We start from the raw sequence: 27,206 nt of genomic DNA, 5'->3' as shown, positions 1-27,206 counted from the left end.
TGATAACAAATGTGTATTTTGTGGTTGTGACCCAGAAACTCTTGACCATTTATTTTGGGACTGTTCTTATGTCAGAAGATTTTGGAGTGAGTTAGAAGATTTAATTTGAAAAGAAACGACTATTAATGTTAATCTGAGAGAATCTGATAAGGTTTTATTTTGATCCAAATGATATGGACCCTGATTTAACTTTCATTGTTCATTTGTTTATCCATAAAATGAAGTGGGCAGAGAACAAGCCCCTCTTCACATTATTTAAGATAGACTTTAAATATTATTTTGAAATGAAGAGTAAATGTAAAAACAAAAAAGGAATACGCACCATAAAAGTGTTTGACAAATTGAAAATTAATCTCGATATGTAATACCCGTCTGTTAGGTTTATGTACTCTTGTTGGTATATTTCTGCAATTTGTATTTGTTGTGTTCATAATAAAAATAAAAATAAATAAACATATATGGTCACAAAATTATATATGTAGCTAAGTGAATAAAATGTATTATTTTATTACCAATATGGGATAAAGATGTACATCTACAAATAATATTATATATACACACACAGTCAAGGCAGAACAGTAAAGTTAAATAACTACAACAGGCTCTATAACTTCTTCCAAAACTTGCTGTAATCATCCACTTTGAAATCGTCTTTGAATTCCACCGTCCTCTGCTTAACAACTCCCTTCTCGGGATCCCGCTTCCGCATCCTGATTTTCCTTTCTTCCTCTGAGAGTGTACTGATGTCCACAGGCATCTGAAGGGATACAACACAAAATAATCAAATTCACTCTCATAATTTGTCTGATTAGCATTCAAATGTAGGATTCCTGAATAGTCAAAAGGGGCAAAAATGTAAACTCAGCAAAAAAAGAAACGTCCCTTTTTCAGGACCCTGTCATTCAAATGTAATTCGTAAAAATCCAAATAACTTCAGACTTCATTGTAAAGAGTTTAAACACTGTTTCCCATGCTTGTTCAATGAACCATAAACAATTAATGAACATGCACCTGTGGAACGGTCGTTAAGACACTAACAGCTTACAGGCAATTAAGGTCACAGTTCTGAAAACTTAGGACAGTAAAGAGGCCTTTCTACTGACTCTGAAAAACACCAAAAGAAAGATACCCAGGGTCCCTACTCATCTATGCGAAAGTGCCTTAGGCATGTTGCAAGGAGGCATGAGGACTGCAGATGTGGCCAGGGCAATAAATTGCAATGTCCATACTGTGAGACGCCTAAGACAGTGCTATTACAGGGAGACGGACAGCTGATCGTCCTCGCAGTGACAAACCATGTGTAACAACACCTGCACAGGATCAGTACATCCGAACATCACACCTGAGGGACAGGTACAGGATGGCAACAACAACTGCCCGAGTTACACCAGGAACGCACAATCCCTCCATCAGTGCTCAAACTGTCCGCAATAGGCTGTGAGAAGGCTGGAATGAGGGCTTGTAGGCCTGTTGTAAGGCAGGTCCTCACCAGACATCACCGGCAACAGTGTTGCCTATGGGCACAAACCCACAGTTGCTGGACCAGACAAGACTGGTAAAAAGTGCTCTTCACTGACGAGTCACGGTTTTGTCTCACCAGGGGTGATAGTCGGATTCGCATTTATCGTCGAAGTAATGAGCGTTACACCGAGGCCTGTACTCTGGAGCGGGATCGATTCGGAGGTGGAGGGTTCGTCATGGTCTGGGGCTGTGTGTCACAGCATCCTCGGACTGAGCTTGATGTCATTGCAGGCAATCTCAATGCTGTGCGTTACAGGGAAGACATCCTCCTCCCTCATGTGGTACCCTTCCTGCAGGCTCATCCTGACATGACCCTCCACCATGACAATGCCACCAGCCATACTGCTCGTTCTGTGAGTGATTTCGTGCAAGACAGGGATGTCAGTGTTCTGCCAAGGCCAGTGAGGGGCCCGCATCTCAATAGCATTGAGCACGTCTGGTACCTGTTGGATCAGAGGGTGAGGGCTAGGGCATTCCCCCCAGAAATGTCCAGGAACTTGCAGGTGCCTTGGTGGAAGAGTGGGGTAACATCTCACAGCAAGAACTGGCAAATCTGGTGCAGTCCATGAGGAGGAGATGCACTGTAGTACTGCAGCTAGTGGCCACACCAGATACTGACTGTTACTTTTGATTTTGACCCCCCCTTTGTTCAGGGACACACTATTCAATTTCTGTTAGTCACATGTCTGTGGAACTTGTTCAGTTCATGTCTCAGTTGTTGAATCTTATGTTCATATAAATATTTACACGTTAAGTTTGCTGAAAATAAATGCAGTTGACAGTGAGAGGACGTTTCTTTTTTTGCTGAGTTTATCAATCCAAAAAGGCATTCTCTCAATTTGTCTCCAGTTCAAGGATGCTTACCATGAGTATCCTCTTGGGCTTCTTGTACCTAATGTTAATTGTGGAACCGTCCGGTTGTATGAGCAACACAGGATACATTCTTTCATACTTCTGTCGACTGCATCGTACAATTGATGTCTTGTTGGAGTTGTGCTGGGTGGTCGCTGTGTGTAGAGTTGATGCAGCAAGGAAATGCCTCTGGGCAACCACCTCTTGTAGACGTCTAAAAAGACAAAACATTGGCAATGTTCAAATGATTAAGATTTAGAAACTAATATAAAAGCGTAATGCAAATGTACTCAGAAACTAGCTAGCTAGTTCATCCCAAGCTGTCAGTCATACATGTTAGCTGGCTAGCTCTGATCCAGGGCGTTACGTGCAGCTTTAGCCTTCAATGCATGCTCGTCGAACATCTCATTCCAAAATCATGGGCATTAATATGGAGTTGGTCCCCCTTTGCGGCTATAACGGCCTCCACTCTCTGGGAAGGCTTTCCCTAGATGTTGGAACATTGCTGCTGGGACTTGCTTCCATTCAGCCATAAGAGCATTAATGAGCTCGGGCACTGATGTTGGCCGATTAGGCCTGGCTCGCAGTCGGTGTTCCAATTCATCCCAAAGGTGTTTGATGGGGTCAGGGCTCTATACATGCCAGTCAAGTTCTTCCACACCGATCTCGACAAACTATTTCTGTATGGACCTAGCTTTGTGCACAGGGGCATTGTCATGCTGAAACAGGAAAGAGCCTTCCCCAAACTGTTGCCACAAAGTTGGAAGCACAGAATCGTCTAGAATGTCATTGTATGCTGTAGCGTTAAGATTTCACTTCACTGGAACTAAGGGGCCTAGGCCAAACCATGAAAAACAGCCATACACCATTATTCCTCTTCCACCAAACTTTACAGTTGGCACAATGCATTCAGGCAGGTAGCGTTCTCCTGGCATCCACCAAACCCAGATTTGTCCGTCGGACTGCCAGATGGTGAAGCATGTAGAAGCACTCCAGAGAGTGCATTTCCACTGCTCGAGAGTCCAATGGCGGCAAGCTTTACACCACTCCAGCCGATGCTTGGCATTGCGCATGGTGACCTTAGGCTTGTGTGTGGCTGCTCGGCTGTGGAAACTCATTTCATGAAGCTCCCGACGAACAGTTCTTGTGCTGACGTTGCTTCCAGAGGCAGTTTTGAACTGGGTAGTGAGTGTTGCAACCGAGGACAGACGCTTCAGCACTTGGCTGTCCCATTCTGCCAACTTGTGTGGCCTACCACTTCGCGTCTGAGCCGTTGTTGCTCCTAGATGTTTCCACTTCACAATAACAGCACTGACAGTTGACCAGGGCAGCTCTAGCAGGGAAGAAATTTGATGAATTGACTTGTTGGAAAGGTGGCATCCTATGACGATGCCACGTGGAAAGTCACTGAGCTCTTCATTGCGACCATTCGACTGCCAATATTCAGCTATGGAGATTGCAGGGCTGTCTGCTCGATTTTATACACCTGTCAGCAACGGGTGTGACTGAAATAGCTGAATACACTAATTTGAAGGGGTGTCCACATACTATGTATATTTAGTTTACCTTCGTTTGTCCGTGCTGGCCAATTTCTCTCTAAGCGCAAGCCGTCGTTTTTCCGAAATACGAAATAAACCACTTTTGAGGACTTTGCTTATCGCCAGACTTGTTCTGGACAATGCATACAGAGAAGGTTTGTCACTAGTACCGTCTTTACGTCAGTGAATATACTGAAGCCAATCACAAAACAAAATCTGAAGAACATATTGTATGATGGGGAGAATAGAGTGGTGGTGAGGAGCTCTGCGGACCCTTTGTGCCCAGAAGTTACTCAGCTATTCATTGTAGTCATTGCTCTCTATTGAGTTGCTATTTTCTCCAGTTCTCCTGCCAATTCATTCCTGTCATTCCTGAATTACTCATTATATTAATAAAGGCAGATTTAAATCAATAAATATCAAAAAAGGTTAAGGGAACAAGACTGTGTACATATCTGGCTGTGTTGGCAAAATCACTACATATCCCATTGAGCCAAGTGGGGAGAGGCTGCCCGTTGATTGTATAACTAGCAAATGTGATTTGAAATTGAGGGTGCTGTATTTATGAAGTTTGGCAATGAGGACAAACTAGCATAGTTCATCTAGCCAGCTAGTTTAGCCAGGGAAAACCGGTGAAAACGTGCTTGGCCCATGCGCACTAGGCTAATATAGGAGACAGATTGTAGTTTTTATGCTCCGATATCAGGAGATGCCGGCGAAAAGTTTGAATAAAGCGGCAATCAGCATTTGAAACAATAACAAAGCATCCTCCCACCCATTTCAGTAAAAATCTGAGGGATAGGGCTCTCAAATTCATAGACAGAGCTATGGATCCAAGGATGGACAATCCATGGTATAAAAATTATAGTTTTAACCATGTTGAGGCTATATATTGTTTGTTTACATTTGCTTTGTTTCCAAACATTGGAGTGAAACAAGCTTATATTTTGGGTTCTGATGGGGTACAACAGTTGAACTAAGCTCATGAGACATTTATATTCTTCAACAATTAATGGGTACATTTAATTAAATCAGTAGTCCTAAAATGGAGGAAGCAACTGCAGACTAAATCAAGTAAATCAGATGACTTATATTTAAGGAGATCTATTAGCACCCCATTGGTTCCTGCATGAACGTACTGGTACTGCTTGACCTACAGAAGGCCTTTGATACAGTTAACCACTGTCCCCTAATCTCCAAACTGGAGGCACTGGGGTTAAGCAGTATCCCTCTAGGCTGGGTAAAGTCCTATTTATCAGGAAGGGAGCAAGTAGTAGAGGTTTATGGTTCACTGTCTCAGGCAAAACCAATGAGTTGTGGCATTCTGCAGGGGGAGCATGCTTGGGCCTCTGCTGTTTTTATTGTATATTAACGATATGAAAGATGCTTGTTCTTGCCGTCTTTTTCTTTATGCGGATGACTCTACACTTCTGGTAGAGTCTGACACAGTATCCCGTGTTGCTCAGTTGGTAGAGCATGGTGTTTGCAACGCCAGGGTTGTGGGTTCAATTCCCACGGGGGACCAGTACGGCAAAAAATGTATGAAATGTATGCATTCACTACTGTAAGTCGCTCTGGATAACAGCGTCTGCTAAATGACTAAAATGTAAATGTGGTGTCTCACAAAAGTAAAAATATGTTGGAGAGCATACTTAGCACAGAGCTTACTAACATTAGCAAATGGCTTGGAGATCATAAGCTATCTCTGCACTTAGGGAAAACTGAAGCAATTATTTTTGGATCCAGACCTAAATTGTGTAGGTCGTCTGAAATCAGAGCGGAGTTAGGGGGTGAGGTGCTGACTACTAAAACCTCTGTTAGCTACTTGGGATGTATCCTTGATGGAAGCTTGGGAGATGTGAGCATGGCCAATAAGGTGCTCGGGAAGGTTAATGCCAGGACTAAGTATTTGGCTAGAAAGTCCAAGCTGCTTGATAAGGACTCCATGAAAGTGCTAGCTACTGCCCTCATTCAATGCCATTTTGACTATGCTAGTACTTCCTGGTTTGGGGGCTTATCTAAACTTATGATAGCCCAGAATAAGCTGATCAGGGTAGTATTGAAGGTGAGTCCACATACTCACATAGGCAGGAGCTGCTTTCAGGAACTAAACTGGCTGCCTGTTGAGGCTAGGGTGTCCCAGATTAGACTAGGTTTGGTTTACAGGAGTATTTATGGTCCTGCGCACAGATATCTAAGTGATTACTTTCCTCGTGTTAGGGATGCACACAATCACAGCACCAGATCAGGTGTTGCTGAGAAAGGTACTTTCTTGTATACTTGAGCCTCAGAATGGAATGAGTTGCCTCTGCCTATAAAAACAACACCCTCTCTGGACAGCTTTAAAAAATAAAGTAAAAATATGTTTGATGTCTTATGTGCCCATATGAATAACCCCTATGATGTAACTGGAATGATGAGATAGATGTTCTTCTTCTATGTTTTTGTTTTATTATTTCACTGCCATACTGTGTTCGATCTTGTCTAGCCATCTTGTCTCAAGAGGACCACAATGGAAATAAGTCCCAGACTTTCTGTGTTATCCTCGATGATTTTATTAATGTGCATGTATGGCTTTTAAGTTTTATGTGTGCTTGTTTTTTTTTTAAATGGTCGAATTAATAAACTAAACTAAACACCTACCTTCGAGCATGACATTTGCATGCTTATGTTATACTTTTGAATGTAGGTCAATAGGGAAATAAAAGTATTATCTGGTCACTGGTAGACAGTGTCTTTCGCTACCGCCCACCAAACACCTGCCCTCACCCTTGATAAAATACGTGAAAACAGTGCCCGACAGGCAGGAGGCTGGAGCGACACCGTGTACTAACTAAATAGGCTTCTAAAACCAACGACTTACTGCGCACCACAGAGTTTTGATGAACAGTGGAGAAAAAATATCTGAGAAACACATGCTGCTATTTATTGCTGAACAGCCGATGTCACCAACGTGCATTGTGAACAGATAAAGAAGTTCTGAGTAATGCAACGTTCTCCTGCAGAATTTGGTGAAAGCGCATAAGGCTACCTTCAGAAAGCCTCGATTTCCCATCACTAACTATAATTACTGTTAAGTGACCTAAACTGGGACATGCTTAACACCCCGGCTGTCCTACAATCTAAGCTAGATGCCCTCAATCTCACACAAATGATCATGGAACCTACCAGGTACAACCCTAAATCTGTAACCATGGGAACCCTCTCAGATATCATCCTGATCAACTTGCCCTCTAAATACACCTCTGCTGTCTTCAACCAGGATCTCAGTGATCATTGCCTCATTGCCTGCGTACGTAATGGGTCCGCGGTCAAACGACCACACCTCATCACTGTCAAACACTCCCTAAAACATTTCAGTGAGCAGGCCTTTCTAATCGGCCTGGCCCGGGTATCCTGGAAGGATATTGACCTCATCCCGTCAGTAGAGGATGCCTGGTTGCTCTGTAAAAGTTGCTTTCCTCACCATCTTAAATAAGCATGCCCCATTCAAAAAATGTAGAACTAAGAACAGATATAGCCCTTGGTTCACCCTAGACTTGACTGCCCTTGACCAGCACAAAAACATCCTATGGCGTACTGCATTAGCATCAAATAGCCCCCGCGATATGCAACTTTTCAGGAAAGTCAGGAACCAATATACTCAGTCAGTTAGGAAAGCTAAGGCTAGCTTTTTCAAACAGAAATTTGCATCCTGTAGCACTAATTCCCAAAAGTTTTGGGACACTAAAGTCCATGGAGAATAAGAGCACCTCCTCCCAGCTGCCCACTGCACTGAGGATAGGAAACATTGTCACCCCCGATAAATCTACAATAATCATTCATTTCAATAAGGATTTTTCTACGGTTGGCCTAACTTTCCACCTGGCTACCCCTACCAACATTTCAGCACCCCCTGAAGAAACTTGCCCCCCCCCTTCACCTAAATCCAGACAGCTGATGTCCTAAGAGCTGCAAAATCTGGATCCCTACAAATCAGCTGGGCTAGACAATCTGGACCCTCTCTTTCTAAATGATCTGCCGAAATTGTTGCAACCCCTATTACTAACCTATTTAACCTCTCTTTTGTATCGTCTGAGATCCCCAAAGATTGGAAAGCTGCCGCGGTCACCCCCCTCTTCACAGGGGGAGACACTCTAGACGCAAACTGTTATATTCATCCTGCCCTGCCACTCTAAAATCTTCGAAAGCCAAGTTACCAAACAGATCACCAACCAATTCGAATCCCACCGTACCTTCTCCACAATGCAATCTGGTTTCCGAGCTGGTCATGGGTGCACATCAGCCACGCTCAAGGTCCTACACGATATCATAACCGCCATCAATAAAAGACAATACTGTGCAGCTGTCTTCATCGACCTGGCCAAGGCTTTCAACTCTGTCAATCACAGCATTCTTATCGGCAGACTCAACAGCCTTGGTTTCTCAAATGACTACCTCGCTTGGTTCACCCACTACTTCTCAGATAGAGTTCAGTGTGTCAAATCGGAGGGCCTGTTGTCCGGACCTCTGGCAGTCTCTATGGGGGTGCCACAGGGTTCAATTCTCAGGGCGACTCTTTTCTCTGTATATATCAATGATGTCGCTCTTGCTGCTGGTGACTCTCTGATCCACTTCTATGCAGACGACACCATTCTGTATACATTTGGCCCTTCTTTGGACACTGTGCTAACAAACCTCCAAACAAGCTTCAATGCCATTTAACACTCCTTCCGAGGCCTCCAACTGCTTTTAAATGCAAGTAAAACTAAGTGCATGCTCTTCAACCGATTGCTGCCCGCACCCTCCCGCCGGACTAGCATCACTGCTCTAGATGGTTCTGACTTAGAATATGTGGACAAATACAAATACCCAGGTGTCTGGTTAGACTGTAAACTCTCCTTCCAGACTCACATTAAGCATCTCCAATCCAAAATTAAATCTAGAATCGGCTTCCTATTTCGCAACAAAGCCTCCTTCACTCATGCTGCCAAACATACCCTGGTAAAACTGACTATCCTACCGATCCTTGACTTCAGCGTTGTCATTTACAAAATAGCCTCCAACACTACTCAGCAAATTGGATGCAGTCTATCACAGTGCCATCCGTTTTGTCACCAAAGCCACATATACTACCCACTACTGCGACCTGTATGCTCTCGTTGGCTGGCCCACACTACATATTTGTCGCCAAACCCATTGGCTCCAGGTCATCTATAAGTCTATGCTAGGTAAAGCCCCGCCTTATCTCAGCTCACTGGTCACCATAGCAGCACCCCCAAAGCCAACACTTCCTTCCAGTTCTCTGCTGCCAATGACTGGAATGAATTGCAAAAATCACTGAAGCTGGAGTCTTATATCTCCCTCTCTAACTTTAAGCATCAGCTGTCAGAGCAGCTTACCGATCACTGTACCTGTACACAGCCAATCTGTAAACAGCACACCCGACTATCTCGTCCCCATATTGTTACTTATCCTCTTGCACCCCAGTATCTCTACTTGCACATCATCATCTGCACATCTATCACTCAAGTGTTAATGCTAAATTGTAATTATTTCACCTCCATGGCCTATTTATTGCCTTAACTCCCTACATTTGCACACACTGTACATAGATTTTGATGTTGTGTTATTGATTGTGTTTGTTTATGTGTAACTCTGTTGTTTTGTCGCACTGCTTTGCTTTATCGTGACCAGGTTGCTGTTTTAAATATGAACTTGTTCTCAACTGGCCAACCTGGTTAAATAAAGGTGACATAATAAAATAGCTATCTTTGTCGCCCTGGCTCTTCTGTGGGGTGTATAGGCGGGTGGCATCCAACGTTGTGGTGCATTATCGCCATCTACTGTACTGGAGCGCCACTGCCTCCTGCCTATATACTGGAGTCAAAAATGGGCCAATAGAAGTATAAAGATGGGTTCCTGCAGATCCCGGAATGCCCCGAATTGCGGGATGCAGTTGCACCCGTCTCAAATCAGCTGTAACTGAAATAGTAAAACAAAGCTTAGAACGATGTTTGAGTGAACACTGAATACAGAAAATGAATGGTGAAGTCGCTTCCGGACACGGTATACTTATCATCACCACTCTATGGAAATATGTAGGGCGTTGAAGAAGGCTCAAGCCGTACGTAACAACCAGGACCAGAGCTGCTAGTTAGCGAACGTGAGTCCCATTGAATGTCTTCGAAACCAACGCGTAGTTTATTTACCTGTTTAAAAGTCTCGGCGACGTCCATACTTTCAGTAGGGACATGTCGGAGTTTAGCTTTTTTTTAATCAACGGAACATACAATTTGTTTTGTATGTTAGTTATCTCGCTGTTAAGTTTTTAGAGACATAAAAGAGAGAACAGTCGGAAAGTCATGCGCAGTTGTCCGCTAAATTAACGACGTCTGGGAACAATTACCAACCGAATGTTTCCTACTTGTGATATCCTGTGTGTGAATGCAGTCACTGGTTTGAATCAAATCAAATGTCGGCCTTTCACAACAATGTAATATATTTGAATTTATTAAAGAATATGAATGATCAACTTCGTGCATAAATGTATACATTATAGCTATAATTTATTCCTAGTAATATTCTCTGTCTGTTTGTAGTTCAGTCCTCCTGTGATGTTTGTTGGCAGGGAACTACACCCTGAGGAGCCAGCTGGTATTTAATTTAATTTAATTAACCTTTATTTAACTAGGCAAGTCAGTTAAGAACAAATTCTTATTTACAATGACGGCCTACCCCGGCCAAACCCTAACCCGGATGACTCAAATAAAATAAAATTGTATTTGTCACATACAGTACACATGGTTAGCAGATGTTAATGCGAGTGTAGTGACATGCTTGTGCTTCTGGTTCCGACAGTGCAGTAATATCTAACAAGTAATCTAACAGTCCCCAGCAACTACGTAATACACGCAAATCTAAAAGGGGTGAATGGGAATATGTACATATAAATATAGGGATGAGCGATGGCCGAGCGGCATAGGCAAGGTGCAATAGATGGTATAAAATACAGTATATACATATGATATGAGTAATGTAAGATATGTAAACATTATTAAAGTGGCATTGTTTAAAGTGACTAGTGATCCATTTGTTAAAGTGGCCAGTGATTGGGTCTCCATGTAGGCAGCAGCCTCACTGAGTTAGTGATTGCTGTTTAGCAGTCTGATGGCCTTTCAATCTCTCGGTCCCAGCTTTGATGCACCTGTACTGACCTCGCCTTCTGGATGGTAACGGTGTGACTAGGCAGTGGCTTGGGTGGTTGTTGTCTTTGATTATCTTTTTTTCCTTCCTGTGGCATCGGGTGCTATAGGTGTCATGGAGGGCAGGTAGTTTGCCCCCGGTGATGCATTGTGCAGACCGTACCACGATCTGGAGAGCCTTGCGGTTGAGGGCGGAGCAGTTGCCTTACCAGGCTGTGATACAGCCCGACAGGATGCTCTCGATTGTGGATCTGTAAAAGTTAGTCAGGGTTTTGGGTGACAAGCCAAATTTCTTCAGCCTCCTGAGGTTGAAGAGGCGCTTCTTCACCACACTATATGTGTGGATGGACCATTTCAGTTTGTTGTTGATTTGTATGCAGAGGAAATTAAAACGTTCTACTTTCTCCACTGCTGTCCCTTCAATGTGGAAAGGGGGGTGCGCCCTCTGCTGTTTCCTGAAGTCCACGATCATCTCCTTTGTTTTGTTGACATTGAGTGAGAGGTTGTTTTCCTGACACCACACTCCGAGTGCACTCACCTCCTCCCTGTAGGCTGTCTCGCCGTTGTTGGTAATCAAGCCCATTACTGTTGTGTCGTCTGCAAACTTGATGATTGAGTTGGAGGTGTGCATGGCCACGGAGTCTTGGGTGAACAGGGAGTACAGAGCCCAGTTTTAGCCCCGTTATTCCTCTTGCTTTGCCGCTTCCTATCTGGTGGTAATTTTTCTATTTTTTATTTAACCTTTATTTAACTAGGCAGGTCAGATAAGAATAAATTCTTATTTCTCAATGATGGTAATGTTGTAGCCAGAAAACAAGGCTCCCTAAACTGTGCTCCTCAGGCTTGTGTTTGTTAATACATTATGGATGGTTAAAATGTTTTCCTTCAATCATCAAGCCTCTCAGTAATACATACTCCTTGTTCACTCACGACTGCGTAGCTTTGCACGACACCAACTCCATCATCAAGTTTTCTGACGACGTCACGGTTGTTGGCCTGAAAACCAACAATTACGAGTCAGCCTATAGGGAGGAGGTAAGTGAACTGGCATTGTGCTGTAATGACAACAACTTCTCCCTCAACGTCAGCAAAACAAAGGAATTGATTGTTGACTTCAGGAAGCAGAGAAGGGAACATGCCCCGATCCACATCAATGGGACTGTTGGAGAGAGAGTCACGAGTTTTAAGTTCCTCAGTGTCCACATCCCTGAGGACTTGTCATGGACCAACAACATCAACAGCGTCTCTACTTCCTAAGGCGGTTGAAGAAATTTGGCATGCCGCCCAGGGTCCTCTCGAAATACTACCGTTGCACCACCGAGAGCGTCCTGACTGGTTACATCATAGCCTGATACGTGAATTGCTCCGTCCATGACCGCAAGGCCCTCCAGCAGATGGTTGAAGACGGCCCAGTACATCACTGGGACCGTGCTTCCACCCATCAGGACATCTACTCGAAACGGTGCCTGAGGAGCATCATCAAGGACCCCACATTCCATCATTAAGGACCCCACACACCCCAGCCACGCAATGTGGTCTCAGAGCATTTCATATTATTCTGTACGTAAATACAAGACACTCCATTTAGTATGATATGTTACATTTCGTATGGTGTGTGTTAATTTGTGTATGTACATCATCCATTTCGTATGATATGTTACGAATTACAATTCAAATCAAATCAAAGTTTATGTGTCACGTGCGCCGAATACAACAGGTGTAGACCTTACAGTGAAATGCTTACTTACAGGCTCTAACCAATAGTGCAAAAAAGGTAGTAGGTGAACAATAGGTAAGTAAAGAAATAAAAACAACGGTAAAAAGACAGTGAAAAATAACAGTAGTCAGGCTATATACAGTAGCGAGGCTATAAAAGTAGCAAGGCTACATACAGACAGACACCAGTTAGTTGGGCTGATTGAGGTTGTATGTACATGTAGATATGGTTAAAGTGACTATGCATATATGATGAACAGAGAGTAGCAGTAGCTTAAAAGAGAGGTTGGCAGGTGGTGGGTGGCGGGACACAATGCAGATAGCCCGGTTAGCCAATGTGTGGGAGCACTGGTTGGTCGGGCCAATTGAGGTAGTATGTACATGAATGTATAGTTAAAGTGACTATGAGAGAGTAGCAGCAGCGTAAAAGAGGGGTTGGGGGGGCACACAATGCAAATAGTCTGGGTAGCCATTTGATTACCTGTTCAGGAGTCTTATGGCTTGGGGGTAAAAACTGTTGAGAAGCCTTTTTGTATTAGACCTGGCACTCCGGTACCGCTTGCCATGCGGTAGTAGAGATAACAGTCTATTTTACATTTACGTTTACGTCATTTAGCAGACGCTCTTATCCAGAGCGACTTACAAATTGGTGCATTCACCTTATGATATCCATGGTGGCTGGGGTCTTTGACATTTTTTAGGGCCTTCCTCTGACACCGCCTGGTGTAGAGGTCCTGGATGGCAGGCAGCTTAGCCCCAGTGATGTACTGGGACGTACGCACTTGCGGTCAGAGGCCGAGCAATTGCCGTACCAGGCAGTAATGCAACCAGTCAGGATACTCTCGATGTTGCGGCTGTAGAACCTTTTGAGGATCTGAGGACCCATGACAAATCTTTTTAGTTTCCTGAGGGGGAATAGGCTTTGTTGTGCCCTCTTCACGACTGTCTTGGTGTGTTTGGACCATTCTAGTTTGTTGTTCATGTGGACACCAAGGAACTTGAAGCTCTCAACCTGCTCCACTACAGCCCCGTCGATGAGAATGGGGGCGTGGAGTCCACAATCATCTCCTTAGTCTTGGTTACGTTGAGGGATAGGTTGTTATTCTGGCACCACCCGGCCAGGTCTCTGACCTCCTCCCTATAGGCTGTCTCATCATTGTCAGTGATCAGGGCTACCACTGTTGTGTCGTCTGCAACCTTAATGATGGTGTTGGAGTTGTGCCTGGCCATGCAGTCGTGGGTGAACAGGGAGTACATGAGGGGACTGAGCACACACCCCTGGGGGGCTCCAGTGTTGAGGATCAGCGTGGCAGATGTGTTGCTACCTACCCTCGCCACCTGGGGGCAACCCGTCAGGAAGTCCAGGATCCAGTTGCAGAGGGAGGTGTTTAATCCCAGGATCCTTAGCGTAGTGATGATCTTTGAGGTTACTATGGTGTTGAACGCTGAGCTGTAGTCAATGAATAGCATTCTCACATAGGTGTTCATTTTGTCCAGGTGGGAAAGGGCAGTGTGGAGTGCAATAGAGATTGTATCATCTGTGGATCTGTTTGGGCGGTATGCAAATTGGAGTGGGTCTAGTGTTTCTGGGATAATGGTGTTGATGTGAGCCATTACCAGCCTTTCAAAGCACTTCATGGCTATGGACGTGAGTGCTACGGGTCTGTAGTCATTTAGTAGTCTGTAGTCTGTAATAGTTTGCAAGCCCTGCCACATAAGACGAGCATCGGAGCCGGTGTAGTATGACTAAATCTTAGCCCTGTATTGACGTTTTGTCTGTTTGATGTTTCGTTGCAGGGCATAGCAGGATTTCTTATAAGCTTCCGGGTTAGAGTCCCGCACCTTGAAAGCGGCAGCTCTACCCTTTAGCTCAGTGCGAATATTGCCTGTGATCCATGTCTTCTGGTTGGGGTATGTACATACAGTCACTGTTGGGACGACGTCCTCGATGCACTTATTGATAAAGCCAGTGACTGATGTGGTGTACTCCTCAATGCCATCGGAAGAATCCCGGTACATTTTCCAGTCTGTGATAGCAAAACAGTCCTGTAGTTTAGCATCTGCTTCATTTGACCACTTTTTTATAGACCGAGTCACTGGTGCTTCCTGCTTTAATTTTTGCTTGTAAGCAGGAATCAGGAGGATAGAGTTCCGGTCGGATTTACCAAATGGAGGGCGAGGGAGAGCTTTGTACGCGTCTCTGTGTGTGGAGTACAGGTGATCTAGAATTGTTTTCCCTCTGGTTGCACATTTAACATGTTGATAGATATGAGGTAGAACTGATTTAAGTTTCCCTGCATTAAAGTATCCGGCCACTAGGAGCGCCGCCTCTGGGTGAGTGGTTTCCTGTTTGCTTATTTCCTAATTCAGCTGACTGAGTGCAGTCTTAGTGCCAGCATCTGTCTGTGGTGATAAATAAACAGCCACGAAAAGTATAGCTGAAAACTCTCTAGGAAAGTAGTGTGGCCTGCAATTTATCACTATATATTCTACTTCAGGGGAGCAAGATCTAGAGACTTCCTTAGATTTCGTTCACCAGCTGTTGTTTACAAATATGCACACGGGTGTTAGGAGAATGTCCTGTGCATCCTGCTTGTTGAAGAAAAAATCTCTGTCTAATCCGAGGTGAGTGATTGCTGTCCTGATATCCAGAAGCTCTTTTCTGCCGTAAGATACAGTTGCAAAAACATTATGTACAAAATAAGTTACAAATAACGTGAAAAACTTCTACATAATAGCACAGTTGGTTGGGCGCATGTAAAATTGCTGCCATTTCTTCCAGCACCATTTTATTTGATATGATATGTTACGAATTACAATTTGTATGATATGTTATGAATTTCAATTCATACAATACACTGAGTGTACAAAACATTCAGAACACCTTCCAAATATTGAGTTGCATGGCCCATGTTAACTTCAATGCTTCCCACAGTTATGTGAAGTTGGCTGGATTTTCCTTTGGGTGGTGGACCATTCTTGAAACACACGTGAAACTGTTGAGCGTGAAAAACCCAGCAGGATTGCAGTTCTTGACACACTTAAACAAGTGCGCCTGGCAACTACCACCATACCCCGTTCAAAGGCACTTAAATATTTTGTCTTGCCCATTCACCTTCTGAATGTTACGCATACCCAATCCATGTCTCAATTGTCTCAGGGCTTAAAAATCCTTCTTTAACCTGTATCCTCCCCTTCATCTACACTGACTGAAGTGAATTTAACAAGTGACATCAATAAGGGATCATAGCTTTCACCTGGATTCACCTGGTCAGTCAATGTCATGGAAAGAACAGGTGTTCGTAATGTTTTGTACACTCAGTGTATGTTACGAACTGCAATTTGTACAATATGTAACAAAACGTAATATATGTTACGAATTTGCAAAACGCATGATATGTTACAAATTCCAATTTGTTCTAGCTAATGTTAGCCAGCTAGCTAGCGTTAGCCACCTAGCCACCTAGCTAACGTTAGCCACAACAAATGGAATTTGTAATATCATGCATTTTGCAAATTCGTTTATATTGTACATTTTCCTACTTCCTAACATATTGTAAGAATTGCAATTTGTAACTTACAGTATCATACGAGTTGTAAATCGTAACATATCATACGAAATGGTGATGGACATCCACAAATTAATAAATACCATACGAAATGTAACATATCATACTGAATAGGGTATCTGGGATTATGTACAGGATAATACAAAATGCTCTTAGACTATGTTGCAATGCATGAGGTCTGATAGCAACAGGCTCAGAGACTACATACAGTGCACATCTACATACAGTGCATTCGGAAAGTTTTTTGTTATGTTACAGCCTGGATTAAATTAAATGTTTTCCTCGTCAATCTACACACAATACCCCATAATGACAAAGTGAAAACAGGTTCTTCAAATGTTTTGCAAATGTATTAAAAATAAATGAATAAATTCCTTATTTACATACTGTGGGAAGAAAAAGTATGTGAACCCTTTAGAATTACCTGGATTTCTGCATAAACTGGTCATACAATTTGATCTGATCTTCATCTAAACAAAAGACAAACAGCCTGCTTAAATTAATAACAGACAAACAATTAGAATTGTTTGTCTCTTTATTGATCACACTGTGTAAACATTCACAGTACAGGTTGGGAAAAGTATGTGAACCCTTGGATTTAATAACAAGTTGACCCTCCTTTGGCAGCAATAACCTCAAACAAACCTTTTACGTAGTTTCGGATCAGACCTGCACAACGGCCAGGAGGAATTTTGGACCATTCCTCTTTACAAAACTGTTTCAGTTCCACAATATTCTTGGGATGTCTAGTGTGAACCGCTCTCTTGAGGTCATGCCACAGCATCTCAATCTGGTTGAGGTCAGGACTGACTGGGCCACTCCAGAAGGTGTATTTTCTTCTGTTCAAGCCATTCTGTTGATTTACATCAGTCTAATGGGTTGTTGTCCTGTTGCATCACCTAACTTCTGCTGAGCTTCAATTGGCGGACAGATAGCCTTACATTCTCCTGCAAAATGTCTTGATAAACTTGGGAATTCATTTTTCCGTCTTCGATAGCAAGCTATCCAGGCCATGAGGCAGCCCCAAACCATGATGCTCCTTCCATCATAGTTTACAGTTGGGATGAGGTTTTGATGTTGGTGTGCTGTGTCTTTTTTTCTCCACACATAGTGTTGTGTGTTCCTTCCAAACAACACAACTTTAGTTTAATCTGTCCACAGAATATTTTGCCAGTAGCGCTGTAGAACATCCAGGTGCTCAATTGCGAGCTTCAGACGTGCAGCAATGTTTTCTTTGGACAGTAGTGGCTTCTTCCATGGTGTCCTCCCATGAACACCATTCTTGTTTTACGTATTGTAAACTCGTCAACAGAGATGTTAGCATCTTCCAGAGATTTCTGTAAGTCTTTAGCTGACACTCTAGGATTCTTCTTAACCTCATTGAGAATTCTGCGCTGTGCTCTTGCAGTCATCTTTGCAGGACGGCCACTCCTAGGGAGAGTAGCAACAGTGATTAACTTTCTCCATTTATAGACAATTTGTCTTACCATGGACTGATGAACATCAAGGCCTTTAGAGATACTTTTGTAACCCTTTCCAGCTTTATTCAAGTCAATAAATCTTAATCTTAGGTCTTCTGAGATCTTTGTCCGAGGCATGGTTCACATCTGGCAATGCTTCTTGTGAATAGCAAAATCACATTTTGTGAGTGTTTTCAATAGGGCAAGGCAGCTCTAACCAACATCTCCAATCTCGTCTCATTGATTGGACTCCAGGTTAGCTGACTCCTGACTCCAATTAGCTTTTGGAGAAGTCATTAGTCTAGGGGTTCACATACTTTTCCCAACCTACACTGTGAATGTTTAAATGATGCATTCAAAATAGACAAGAAAAATACAATAATTTGTGTTATTATTTTAAGCACACTGTGTTTGTCTATTGTTAGATGAAGATCAGATCATATTTTATGTAAAATTTATGCAGAAATCCAGGTAATTCCAAAGGGTTCACATACTTTTTCTTGCCACTGTAAGTATTCAGAACCTTTGCTATGAGATTCAAAATTGAGCTCAGGTGCATCCTGTTTCCCCTGATCATCATTGAGATGATTCTACAACTTGATTGGCGTCCACCTGTGGTAAATTCAATTGACTTGACATGATTTGGAAAGGCACACACCTATCATTAACGTTCCACAGTTGACAGTGCATGTCAGAGTAAAAACCAAGCCATGAGGTCGAAAGGAATTGTCAGTAGAGCTCTGACACAGGATTGTGTCGAGGCACAGATCTGGAGAAGGGTACCAGAACATTTCTGCAGCATTGAAGGTCCCCAAGAACACAGTGGCCTCCATCATTCTTAAATGGAAGAAGTTTGGAACCACCAATACTTTTTGTAGAGCTGTCCGCCTGGCCAAGCTGAGCAATTGGCGGAGAAGGGCCTTGGTCAGGGAGGTGACCAGGTACCTGATGGTCACTCTTGACAGCTCCAGAGTTCTTCTGTGGAGATGGGAGAACCTCCCAGAAGGACAACCATCTCTGCAGCACTCCACCAATTAGGCCTTTATGGTACAGTGCCCAGACGGAAGCCACTCCTCAGTAAAAGGAACATGACAGCCTGCTTGGAGTTTGCCGAAAGGCACCTAAAGGACTCTCAGACCATGAGAAACAAGATTCTCTGGTCTGGAAACCGAGATTGAACTCTTTGGCCTGAATGCCAAGCGTCATGTCTGGAGGAAACCTGGCACCATCCCTGGTGGTGTTCAGCGGCAGTGACAGGGAGACTAGTCAGGATTATTGGAAAGATGAACGGAGCAAAGTACAGAAAGATCTTTGATAAAAACCTGCTCCAGAGTGCTCAGGAACTCAGACCTGGGCGAAGGTTCACCTTCCAACAGGACAACTCCCTAAGCACACAGCCAAGACAACGCAGGAGTGGCTTTGGGACAAGTCTCTGAATGTCCTTGAGTGACCCCGCCAGAGCTCGGACTTGAACCCGATCGAACATCTATAGATAGACCTGAAAATAGCTGTGTACCAACTCTCCCCATCCAACCTGACAGAGCTTGAGAGGATCTGCAGAGAAAAACGGGAGAAACACCCCAAATACAGGTGTGTCAAGCTTGTTGCATCATACCCAAGAAGAATCGAGCCTGTAATCGTTGCCAAAGGTGCTTCAACAAAGTACTGAGTAAAGGGTCTGAATACTTATGTACAGTTGAAGTCGGAAGTTTACATACACTTAGGTTGGAGTCATTAAAACTCGTTTTTCTACCACTCCACATATTTCTTGTTAACAAACTAGGGTTTTGGCAAGTTGGTAGGGACATCTACTTTGTGCATGACACAAGTAACTTTTCCAACAATTGTTCACAGACAGATTATTTCACTTATAATTCACTGTATCACAATTCCAGTGGGTCAGAAGTTTGCATACACTAAGTTGACTGTGCCTTTAAACAGCTTGAAAACTTCCAGAAAATGATGTCATGGCTTTAGAAGCTTCTGATAGGCTAATTGACATCATTTGAGTTAATTGGAGGTGTACCTGTGGATGTATTTCAAGGCATACCTGCAAACTCAGTCCCTTTTTGCTTGACATCATGGGAAAATGAAAAGAAATCAGCCAAGACCTCAGAAAAAAATTGTAGACCTCCACAAGTCTGGTTCATCCTTGGGAGCAATTTCCAAATGCCCGAAGGTACCATGTTCATCTGTACAAACAATAGTACGCACATATAAACACCATGGGACCACCCACCTGTCATACCGCTCAGGAAGGAGAAGAGTACTGTCTCTTAGATTAACATACTTTGGTGAGAAAAGTGCAAATCAATCCCAGAACAACAGCAAAGGACTTTGTGAAGATGCTGGAGGAAACAGGTACAAAAGTATCTATATCCACAGTAAAAGGAGTCCTATATTGACATAACCTGAAAGGCCGCTTAGCAATTAAGAAGCTACTGCTCCAAAACCGCCATAAAAAGCCAGACCACGGTTTGCAACTGCACATGGGGACAAAGATCATACTTTTTGGAGAAATGTCCTCTGGTCTGATGAAACAAAAATAGAACTGTTTGGCCATAATGACCATCGTTATGTTAGGAGGAAAAAGAGGGAAGTTTGCAAGCCGAAGAACACCATCCCAACCGTGAAGCACGGAGGTGGCAGCATCATGTTGTGGGGATGCTTCGCTGTAGGAGGGACTGGTGCATTTCACAAAATAGATGGCCTCATGAGGAAGGAAAATTATGTGGATATATTGAAGCAACATCTCAAGACATCAGTCAGGAAGTTAAAGCTTGGTCACAAATGGGTCTTCCAAATGGACAATGACTCAAGCATACTTCCACATTTGTGGCAAAATGGCGTAAGGACAACAAAGTCAAGGTATTGGCGTGGCCATCACAGAGCCCTGACCTCAATCCTATAGAAAATTTGTGGGCAGAACTGAAAAAGCGTGTGCGAGCAAGGAGGCCTACAAACCTGACTCGGTTAAGCCAGCTCTGTCAGGAGGAATGGGCCAAAATTTACCCAACTTATTGCGGGAAGCTTGTGGAAGGCTACCTGATACGTTTGACCCAAGTTAAACAATTTAAAGGCCATGCTACCAAATACTGATTGAGTGTATGTAAACTTCTGACCCACTGGGAATGTGATGAAAGAAATAAAAGCTGAATTTTCTTTCTTATAAATTAGCAAACAAAAAACAGTTTTTGCTTTGTCTTAAAAACTATTTAAACAATTTAATAATAAGGCTGTAACGTAACAAAATGTTGAAAAGATCAAGGGGTCTGAATACTCTCCGAATGCACTGTATCTACAAGCCATCAGACTGCTGAACACTTGAACTGGACTGACCACCTGTTCTGATTCTCCACACCTTAGCACACACACATCACATCTGCTGCTACCAGACACTCTCTTATTATACTGCTCAATTTATACACTTGCTCCCCATTCCTCCTTTTCCCCAATATGCATTTAACTATTGAACTATAAATTGTGCTATTAAGTTATGCTAAAATGTTGATTCTATTCTACTGCCATTTACTTTATGTTCATATTCATATTTTTTACTATTTCTTATTGTGGTTGCATTGCCGAGAAGGAACCTGCAAGTTAGCATTTAGTTGGACGATGTATACCATGCATAGACTATCCCGTACACACGACTAATAAAACTTGAAACTAGAGTTAACATTTGTTAACATACAGTACCAGTCAAAGGTTGGACACACCTACTCATTCAAGGGTTTTTCTTTTTACTATTTTCTACATTGTAGAATAATAGTGAAGACATCAAAACTTTGAAATAACACATATGGAAGCATGTAGTAACCAAAAAAGTGTTAAACAAATCAAAATATATTTTAGATTATTCAAAGTAGCCACCCTTTGCCTTGATGACAGCTTTGCACATCCTTGGCATTCTCTCAACCAGCTTCACCTAGAAGGCTTTTCTAACAACCTTGAAGGAGTTCCCACATATGCTGAGCACTTGTTGGGTGCTTTTCCTTCCCTCTGCGGTCCAACTCATCCCAACCATCTCAATTGGGTTGAGGTCGGGTGATTGTAGAGGCCAGGTCATCTAATGCAGCACTGCATCACTCTCCTTGGTCAAATAGCCCTTACACAGCCTGGAGGTGTGTTGGGTCATTGTCCTGTTGAAAAACAAATGATAGTCCCACTAAGCGCAAACCAGATGGAAGCCATGCTGGTTAAGTGTGCCTTGAATTCTAAATAAATCACTGACAGTGTCACCAGCAAAGCACCACCACACCATCACACCTCCTCCATGCTTCACAGTGGGAACCACACATGCGGAGATCATCCGTTCACCTACTCTGCGTCTCACAAAGACACGGCAGTTAGAACCAAACATCTCAAATTTGGACTCAACAGACCAAAGGACAGATTTCCACCAGTCTAATGTCCATTGCTCGTGTTTCTTGTTCCAAGCAAGTATATTCTTCTTGTTGGTATCCTTTAGTAGTGGTTTCTTTGCAGAAATTCACCATGAAGGCCTGATTCACGCAGTCTCCTCTGAACAGTTGATGTTGAGATGTGTCTGTTACTTGAACTCCGTGAAGCATTTATTTGGGCTGCAATCTTGAGGTTCAGTTCTAATGAACTTATCCTCTGCAGCAGAGGTAACTCTGGGTCTTCCTTTCCTGTGGCGGTCCTCATGAGAGCTAGTTTCATCATAGCGCTTGATGGTTTTTGCGACTGCACTTGAAGAAACTTTAAAAGTTCTTGGAATTTTCCACATTGACTGACCTTCATGTCTTAAAGTAATGATGGACTGTCGTTTCTTTTTGCTTATTTTAGCAGTTCTTGTCATAATATGGACTTTATGGTCTTTTACCAAATAGGGCTATCTTCTGTGTACCACCCCTACCTTGCCACAACACAACTGATTGGCTCAAATGCATTAAGAAGGAAAGAAATTCCACAAATGTACTTTCTAACAAGGCACACCTGTTAATTGAAATGCATTCCAGGTGACTACCTCATGAAGCTGGTTGAGAGAATGCCAAGAGTGTACAAAGCTGTCATCAAGGCAAACGGTGGCTACATTGAAGAATCTCAAATATAACATTTATTTTGATTTGTTGAACACTTTTTTGGTTGCTACATGATTCCCATATGTGTTTTTCATAGTTTTTATGTCTTCACTATTATCCTACAATGTAGAAAATAGTACAAATAAAGAAAACCCTGGAATGAGTAAGTGTGTCCAAACTTTTGACTGGTAATGTATATAAGTCTTTAAGTCACTTGTGTCCTACTCTGTCATGGTTTCTATCAGCCTTCTGTCAGCTTGGCCACTTCAACATGTGCAAAGCCATTCACATTAATATAGGTTTACTTTTTTATTTCGCAGAGAAGAGGTAATATTATAATACTATGTTACTGTATAAAATATCTGCAATGCACCTGCCTTGGTCCATCCATTCTATCCACAAAGAAAAATTGTGTTATGCAATATTGTCATCAACCACTAGAGGGCACACAACAATAAGATAATGTTGAGTTTTCAACATGTCAACCCAAGAGCTCTATCACCTCTGCTCATAAATTGTAGAATTCGGGTTTATCTTCTTAAAATCTGATTTGAAACCTAATCCTAACCTTAACCACACTGCTAACATTATGCCCAACACGAACCTTAAATGAAGACCAAAAAGCAAATGTTTGGTTTCATAAATGTTTACGAGAGCCAATTTTGACTTTGGGCTGTGGTAACTAGTGAAAACCCTCAATTTGAGAGGTGTATAACTCCATCAGGGCTTATTTGATTCAACTATATATTTTTTTGCCGATCAGACCTGTTTGTTGCTATATTTGAGTGTAAAACCTGAAAAGACAATTTGTTTATGACACAACAAAAAAACGTTAAACGCATGGCAGGGCATATTTTGTTCCCCAGTAGATGCTGAAATAACTTTTATAATGCCTAGGGTATGAGCAGATGCTTGTTGTATTAAGTAACAAGTCCTCTACTTCCCTTCAAAAGCAACTGTTAGAGATGTGGTGGGTGCATGTGTGTATGTATCCTCTTTTCATCCCTGGAGGCCAGTTGAAAAATAAACATCGTCCAACTGTATTATGATACATGCTCCTATTTACCTCTTCATATCCGGAACCAATTATTCACTTGAACAAAAGAGGATGAATTGTGTAGCGGGTATGAGTGAGTGTTGATAATGATGGAGGCTTATTCTCAGGGGGGTGCAGTTTCCAACCAAAGTGGATCACCATCAATGTTGCTGTTAACAAGTACCTTACCTGCAGCATTGCCACAAATGTCAGATGTGATATAGTATAGCTTTAGTGCCTGGCTTTTCCTTTTTATGATCAATGAAAACATTGTGAGATGGCTGAAATGTTTCATGTTTATGTCAAATAAATCTCAAATAAATGGATTCATATTTACAGTCATCATGTTTGTGTTTAATTCCTAAACCATAAATGCATGACAGTGAAATTAGATTCACCAATGGGAGAGGGCAACCTTCTCCTCTTTTATCAAGCATTCCAAAGAGAGGACTTATTGTACCAAAACGTCAGTTTTCACCCAATCGCTGTGTCTAGCACTGGCCTTTCAACACATACGGTGCCTTCGGAAAGTATTCACACCCCTTGACTTTTTCCACATTTTGTTACATTACAGCCTTATTCTAAAATGTTATTAAATAGTTTTTCCCCCCTCATCAATCTACACACAATACCCCATAATGACAAAGAAAAACAGTGTTGTACAAATGTTTGCTAATTTATAAAAAGTCTAAAACTCAAATGTCACATTTACATAAGTATTCAGACCCTTTACTCAGTACTTTGTTGAAGCAGTTTTTGCAGCGATTACAGCCTCGAGTCTTCTTGGGTATGACACTACAAGCTTGGCACACCTGTGTTTGGGGAGTTTCTCCCATTCTTCTCTGCAGATCCTCTCAAGCTCTGTCAGGTTGGATGGGGAGCGTTGTTGTACAGCTATTTTCAGGTCTCTCCAGAGATGTTTGATCGGGTTCAAGTCCGGGCTCTTGCTGGGCCACTCAAGGACATTCAGAGACTTGTCCCAAAGCCAATCTTGGTTTCCAGACACGTTCAATCTTGGTTTCCAGACCAGAAAATCTTGTTTCTCATGGTCTGAGAGTCCTTTAGGTGCCTTTCGGCAAACACAAAGAGGGCTGTCATGTGCCTTTTACTGAGGAGTTGCTTCCGTCTGGCCACTCTACCATAAAGGCCTGATTGGTGGAGTGCTGCAGAGATGGTTGTCCTTCTGGAAGGTTCTCCCATTTCCACAGAGGAACTCTAGAGCTCTGTCAGAGTGACCAAGAATGATGGAGGCCGCTGTGTTCTTGGGGACCTTCAATGCTGAAAAAAAATGTTGGTACCCTTCCCCAGATCTGTGCATCGTCACAATCAAGTCTCGGAGCTCTACAGACAATTCATTCGACCTCATGGCTTGGTTTTTGCTCTGACATGCACTGTCAACTGTGGGACATTATGTAGACAGGTGTGTGCCTTTCCAAATCATGTCCAAATCATGTCCAAACCTGTTTTCGCTTTGTCATTATGGGGTATTGTGTGTAGATTGCTAAAGATTTGTATTTATTTAGGAAAAACATTTATTTAATACATTTTTTAATAAGACTGTAACGTAACAAAATGTGGAAAAAGTCAAGCGGTCTGAATACTTTCCGAAGGCACTGTGCATACAGCCAGGTCACTGCACTTTCCTCACCATGATAACTTGCCTTTTGTTCCGCTAGCCCAGATGAATCAGTGACCTTATAGTGACATGAATTTATCTTCATTCTAATTTATCATCTTTCCGCGTTATTGGGCACACCGTCTCAGCTTACTGTGATCCAGGGTTCTCCCCTTCAAAGCCAGGGCTCAGATTGATGCTGAGTGAAGGTGAGTGTGGGTAATAAATGATGTCTGATGAGGAGAAAAGGCTAGCCTTGTACTCCACAGATGGCAGATGAATACCCAGACAGCAGGTCCCGCATTTCGAAGGTTGGGACAGAGAATATGGTGGATCTGTGACCATTTTGATCTATATTAATCCCAAGGGGAAGAAATGTGACCCGCTCTGCTCATTCCGTCAGTAGAGGATGGCTGGTTATTCTTTAAAAGTGCTTTCCTCACCATCTTAAATAAGCATACCCCATTCAGAAAATGTAGAACTAAGAACAGATATATCCCTTGGTTCACTCCAGACTTGACTGCCCTTGACCAGCACAAACACATCATGTGGCGTACTGCATTAGTATCGAATAGCCCCCGCGATATGTAACTTTTCAGGGAATTTAGGAACCAATATACACAGGCAATTAGGAAAGCAAAGGCTAGCTTTTTCAAACAGAAATTTGCATCCTGTAGCACAAACTCCAAAAAGTTCTGGGACACTGTAACGTCCATGGAGAATAAGAGCACATCCTCCCAGCTGCCCACTGCATTGAGGCTAGGAAACACTGTCACCACCGATAAATCTACGATAATCGAGAATTTCAATAAGCATTTTTCTATGGCAGGCTTTGCTTTCCACCTGGCTACCCCTACCCAGGTCAGCAGCTCTGCACCCCCCACAGCAACTTGCCCAAGCCTTCCCCATTTCTCCTTCACCCAAATCTAGACAGCTGATGTTCTGAAAGAGCTGCAGAATCTGGAACCCTCTGGATTCTGTAGCACTAATTCCCAAAAGTTTTGGGACACTAAAGTCCATGGATAATAAGAGCACCTCCTCTCAGCTGCCCATTGCACTGAGGATAGGAAACATTGTCACCCCTGATAAATGTACAATTATCATTCATTTCAATAAGCATTTTTCTACGGTTGGCCTAACTTTCCACCTGGCTACCCCTACCAACATCTCAGCACCCCCTGAAGCAACTTGCCCAAGCCCCCCCACCCCCACCCACCCAAATCCAGACAGCTGATGTTCTATAAGAGCTGCAAAATCTGGATCCCTACAAATCAGCTGGGCTAGACAATCTGGACCCTCTCTTTCTAAAATTATTTGTCGCAATTGTTGCAACCCCTATTACTAGCCTGTTCAACCTCTCTTTCGTATCGTCTGAGATCCCCAAAGATTGGAAAGCTGCCGCGGTCATCCCCCTTTTCAAAGGGGGAGACACCCAAACTGCCCCAGACCTATATCTATCCTACCCTGCCTTTCTAAAGTCTTCGAAAGCCAAGTTAACAAACAGATCACCGACCATTTCGAATCCCACCGTACCTTCTCCACTGTGCAGTCTGGTTTCCGAGCTGGTCATGGGTGCACCTCAGCCACGCTCAAGGTCCTAAACGATATCATAACCGACATCGATAAAAGACAATACTGTGCAGCCGTCTTCATCGACCTGGCCAAGGCTT

General features: G+C 42.9%; 1 protein-coding gene across 1 annotated transcript; it reads right to left on the bottom strand.

Moving 5' to 3' along the window:
- Window positions 1-475: 475 nt before the first annotated feature.
- Window positions 476-10,298, bottom strand: mrpl55 (mitochondrial ribosomal protein L55). The gene is made up of 3 exons (XM_029707225.1): window positions 10,103-10,298; window positions 2,386-2,587; window positions 476-757 (listed from the first exon to the last, which is right to left on the bottom strand). Exons 1-3 carry the CDS (start codon window positions 10,144-10,146, stop codon window positions 605-607), a joined length of 399 nt encoding a protein of 132 aa, XP_029563085.1. The 5' UTR covers window positions 10,147-10,298; the 3' UTR covers window positions 476-604.
- Window positions 10,299-27,206: the final 16,908 nt, after the last annotated feature.

Source organism: Salmo trutta, chromosome 22 (assembly GCF_901001165.1).
Source record: "Salmo trutta chromosome 22, fSalTru1.1, whole genome shotgun sequence".
NCBI lineage: Eukaryota > Metazoa > Chordata > Actinopteri > Salmoniformes > Salmonidae > Salmo > Salmo trutta.
Note: the sequence above shows the minus strand (reverse complement) of the source record. Positions and strands in the feature narration are given on the sequence as shown.

Coding starts and splice junctions, on each gene's coding strand:
- mrpl55 (XM_029707225.1), bottom strand. CDS start 10,146: ATGTCCCTACTGAAAGTATGGACGTCGCCGAGACTTTTAAACAG. Junction 2,588..10,102: donor TCGCCGAGACTTTTAAACAG/GTAAATAAACTA, acceptor TTGTCTTTTTAG/ACGTCTACAAGAGGTGGTTG. Junction 758..2,385: donor AGCCCAAGAGGATACTCATG/GTAAGCATCCTT, acceptor GTATCCCTTCAG/ATGCCTGTGGACATCAGTAC.